Genomic DNA, 4,983 nt, shown 5'->3' on the forward strand with positions numbered 1-4,983 from the left:
TATTACCGTTTTCGCATTATTGGATAAACAAATTACCAAACTACCCTTCCGACTCGAACCAACCCAAGAACAGACCTTTCTTAACATCCTAAGATTAAAATTAAGCTGCTGGAAGTTCCCAAGCCAAAGCCAAAATCGAAACGTTAATTAAATTTAACCTAAGCTCAATTCGCTTTTTTTTGACACGTTCGGGCAAATTACAAACCCAAACAGACCACGGCTCGAAATGACCTCGAACCAGGCCATAGACCTCTTCCTTAGACACTAAAAAAGACCATGATCAGGCCCTTTCGGACAAAAACCAGACGCTCAAGTTTCCAACCTCCCCACAATAGCCGCGGGCCATATTCTTCTTCTGGAGCAGCCGAGGACCAAACACTCCAGCGGCTGTGGCTGCCCTTGACTCGACTTTTGGCTCACACTAGACCCTCACCAGGACCCTAAGGCAGGTCCATAGCCCCTGGACCAGCCCTTTCCACCTTCCCCATGCCCAAGGAACCACACGACTCCAAAACAAGCCAACATGCACGCCCTAAGGAGTCATGGCTGCTGTGCTTCAGCAGCTCGTCCAGCACATATCCAAACCCAACCAAGGCCTACCTAGGACCCTAAACAAACCCTCCAGACCATGACTAGGGTCCCATGCAGCCCCCATGGCCCATAGCACCAAAGCCGCGCCCTCCTTTGATCTCATGGCCTGCACGCATTTGCTTGCAGGGCTGGTCAGCCCTATGGGGCTCATTGATTCATCTTTTGTCCCTTAAATCCTCTTTTTAAACATCTAGACCAGCCCTTGAATACCTTGGTTTGCATCCCTTTTTCAACGATTCACAAAACGTTAAGGATACTTTGCAAAAACATGAGATGCACAAATATGGAATTGAAAACCATCCTCCTCACAACTTTCACACAACATCAGCATACATGCAATATTATGGATTGAATGGTGCATGAAAAAGGGTTTGAAAACATGCCTTGTTCCTTTATTCTTACGAGATACGAGAGACGGCGCGACGAGAGACGAACGAAACTCAAATCTTCTCCTTCCTTCCTCCCTCTATGGTTCGGCCCCTAGAGTCCTAGTGTGTGTGTGTGTGTGTGTCCTGCTGAAGAGTGTGGGAGACGTAAGTTTCTTGGGGTGGTAGGGTGGGGTTTTATTCAATTAAACCATTAAGTTGTTAAGTGGGCTTAAGTTTACCTAATGATCCATAATTAATTAATTAAGTCCTTGTTAATCTATGTCCAATAAAGAATTAATTAAATACTTAATTTGTCCATTAAAATTCCCAACAATATTTAAAATATTTGGTGCTGCTCGTTTCTAATATCGTACGTCCGAAACTACTAATTTTCTCAGCAAAAGTTCGCTACCGATTAAGTTCGTCCCTTACTATAAATAGATTTGCCGCTTTCCTATTTTGAACTTACTAAATATAGAGTTTCTATTTATAAATTTCTAAAAGTAGAAACTTTATCAAAATCGTCCTCGGTTCTCTCTTCTTCTGCCGTGCATCACGTATTCGACTACAGGAAGTTCACATTAGTTCACGTTCATAACGTTTGATTAAATAATCATTAAATCATGCAGATACTTAAAAATGCTTCTGGACAACTCATTTAGATAAATTTCAAATAAATTTTCATGCATGCATGTGGTTAGTGTATTCGGGTGTTCGAACGTCACAATTTCTCTCTACCGTTGATTAATGAAGTTGTCGTATCCGAGTTTCGCGGATTAACGCTGTTGAATTCTAAACTATATTTTGTATATTTTTCTTCGTTTTCCACTTCACTTCGGTTGTTTCTACATAATATCGATTATGGCTTCACAGTGTCGGAGTCCTGTTTCCGAGTGGTTTACCAAGATTTTCACGTCGACTAATTTTTTTGGCCGTCTTTTGAAATTGTACATGCCACGAAGAATATTTAATCACTTGTCATATTCCTGCATTTTAGGACTTGATTGATTCTAAGTTGCCATTCTGAATATTTGTGTTCGTGATCCAACTCATCTTTCGGTTATGTGTTATATTAGTGTCGGGTTTTTCTTTTGAGTTGTTATCAGAAATTTGCTTGGAGTCCCAATTTAAATTTCGAGTTTTTGATTACTCTTTGTTCGTGTTGTTCCGAGTAAATTCATCGGTTGTATTTATATGCATGCTCAGATGTGAAGCCAAAATTATCACAATATCAACACTGTTTTACACAATATCATATAATAACTAAGAAGAAAGTAAAATCCAGAGAAATGATGGGTTGGAATTAGAGGGACAAGCCAGACTCCTCATCCTCATCAAGGGAAGCGGTGTACACAAAGTAAAGTGCCCAAATCAGAGCGAACACACCCGCAAGAATCCACACCAAGAGGTTGTTGCTCAGCCCGAATGGCAGCCCGGTTCCTTCCGTGCTCAACCTATCGTCCACCAGCGCCAGCGCGGCGGGGCTAGACATGGCTGCCGCACAGGCCGACGCCATAAACGAAGAAGCCGCCACACCCAACTTCGATTCACTCTCCTCTGTACCCTTTCCTCCTTCCATGGTACACCTCACTTTCCCCGTGTTAATATTTGACATCGATGGTAGCCCTGAGGTTCAAAATCAAATGCCCATTTGGATTAATATTCGGCAGTAAGAACATGAGTTGTACACAGATAAAGACGTGGGTTTTATTTACCGATGACGGCGGAGGGCCGCACGGCGAACCTTCTCTGTGCCGGGGCGGCGCGTGCAATTGGCGAGGTGGAGGCGAAAGTAGAGATGGCAGCCATTTTCCTTCAAAGCCCGAGTCCGAGTTTGTGTTGGGAAAAATGAAGAAGGTTTTGTTACCGATAGTGAGTGGATATTTAATATCTGTGCGTCAAAGAGACTACAGTGAACCACACAGTTTGGATCCGATAGATAGCCCCTTATCCTTAAAACTCAACTACTTTTGGCCACGTGGCATGTCATATTACATTTTGTCCCCGACGAGTTTGAGGGCAAACTGGTCTATGCGTTTGAGATACTAGTTTTTAAATCTCCGTTGTCTTAATTAAACGTGTGTTCAGGTCATTATTAGACTGAGATTGAAATTTTCTATGCAGTCTCTTGTTCACGTACAAAAAATGTCTATGTATTTTTTTATATCGGATGAAATTCGTTACAAAATATTAAAAATCTAGAAACATATATATGATATTACATAATAATTGGTTTAATCTGATATAAAAGATAAAATTTTGAGTATAAAATTGTAACAACTATATTAATATCAATACTTATTACACTTATTTGTTAGCTCAAATATAATTTGTTATACATGTTTGAGTACTGAAAAATCATATATTAGTGTCAGATTTGAAACATTTATTATTTAAATATCATATATTAATACTAGTTTTTCAATATTTTGCACTGAATTTTCATCCAAAAAAGAAGCGTGATTAATTTGAAAATTTGTTATACATGTTTGGTACTAAAAAAATCATATAAGATATAAAACATTTAGTTCTAAGATATCATATATTTGTTCCAAATTTTCAATGTTTTTTATCGAGTTTCATCCGAAAAACAAATATGGGTCTAAGAATGCAGAAACATTTTTTGGGCTATTTAGAGACCGCAGAAAAGAATCTGTCTGACAAATAATGAACACACATTTAACTATTGAGATGAATATTTATTGATCATTTGCTCTTTTTTCCCATTTTACTAGGAGATTGTTTCTAAATCACTGGGGCATGGTAGATGATATCCACATGGTGATTGTCTTCATCCACTTAACACATGATACATGTAATAAGTGATAAATTATGACCTCTCATCCATACATCATGGTTGAATTGTGACCATGATTTATCACTCAGCACACTGTTGGATCTGGTTTTCTACGCGCCCAAACGCAGCGGAAGTTTTAAAAATTTTAGATCTTGACATTCAAGATGTGTTTTGCTTTGGGCGCTCGTATGATTATAACAAAAACATACATAGGATGTTAGAATCGTTATACATTTGGTGAATTAATCACTGGACACCAATCGATCCGGTATTACAGATCTGGCTCTTGATGAATCCCTACGAACTTTCTTCAAGAGACTCCTTTCGTGTCGTCTAATCAGGTCGACGACTGAATTGTTTGATCCTCTTCCAAATTGCACTAGTAAATATGGAAGAGATTTTGCGTAGAAGAGGAAAAAATTGAGAGATGGCACAACAATATTTCCTTTCAAAAAGGGTTGGCCGATTTTTTTTCTTTGGAGGTGGAATTCTCGAATGATTGAGGTAGGTGGCTAGGGTTTTTCTTTGCAACCTTTATTTATAATTAAATTATAGCCTAATTACATAATTAACATTAATGAGCTTGATTTAACTAATTGAGCTAGTCCAACTAGTTTAATTAATTTAATCAAATCCCATTAAAACTTTAATTATTTTATGTTGGACTTGTACTCCTACAAGCCCATAAAACATATTACCCACCATATTTAATTTATTAATTAATAAACTCAACTTTTGAGCTTAATAAATTAAATACATTATAAATTCAACATTTGAATTTATTATTTAAATTATATATTCAACTACTTGAATTTTCATCACCTCCAAAATTTAATATTTAATAAACCCAACATTTGAGTTTAATAAATTAAATTCTCAAATTTTATAAATTCAACTCCTTGAATTTATTCTATCAAAATTTAATTATCATAAATTCAACTCCTTGAATTTACTATATAATATAAATTCAACTTCTTAAATTTACTCTCTCAACGGGAACAAACAATCAAGTACTTGTGTGACCCTCAATGGTTCAGGGATACAGCTAGCCGTGGGTTCACAACTCTTTGTGATTCAGGACATAATCCTTTATTCGGGCTTACCCTAGTTAGCTCCATTCTTTTCATCAACACCTTGATCAAGAATGTCAGAACTCATTTTTGATTGCACCCATCGGATCATGGTAAGAGCGTCTAGTAGCATCGCCCCTTGATCCCCAAGGTATCA

At 37.7% G+C, this 4,983-nt stretch overlaps 1 protein-coding gene across 1 annotated transcript; it reads right to left on the bottom strand.

The window, feature by feature from the left end:
• Positions 1 to 2,168: 2,168 nt before the first annotated feature.
• On the bottom strand, positions 2,169 to 2,897 carry LOC142554840 (photosystem II reaction center W protein, chloroplastic-like). Its single transcript, XM_075665508.1, has 2 exons — positions 2,675 to 2,897; positions 2,169 to 2,585 (listed from the first exon to the last, which is right to left on the bottom strand). Exons 1-2 carry the CDS (start codon positions 2,766 to 2,768, stop codon positions 2,263 to 2,265), a joined length of 417 nt encoding a protein of 138 aa, XP_075521623.1. The 5' UTR covers positions 2,769 to 2,897; the 3' UTR covers positions 2,169 to 2,262.
• Between the last annotated feature and the right edge of the window lie 2,086 nt (positions 2,898 to 4,983).

The sequence above is a fragment of the Primulina tabacum genome, chromosome 8 (assembly GCF_025594145.1).
Source record: "Primulina tabacum isolate GXHZ01 chromosome 8, ASM2559414v2, whole genome shotgun sequence".
Lineage (NCBI taxonomy): Eukaryota > Viridiplantae > Streptophyta > Magnoliopsida > Lamiales > Gesneriaceae > Primulina > Primulina tabacum.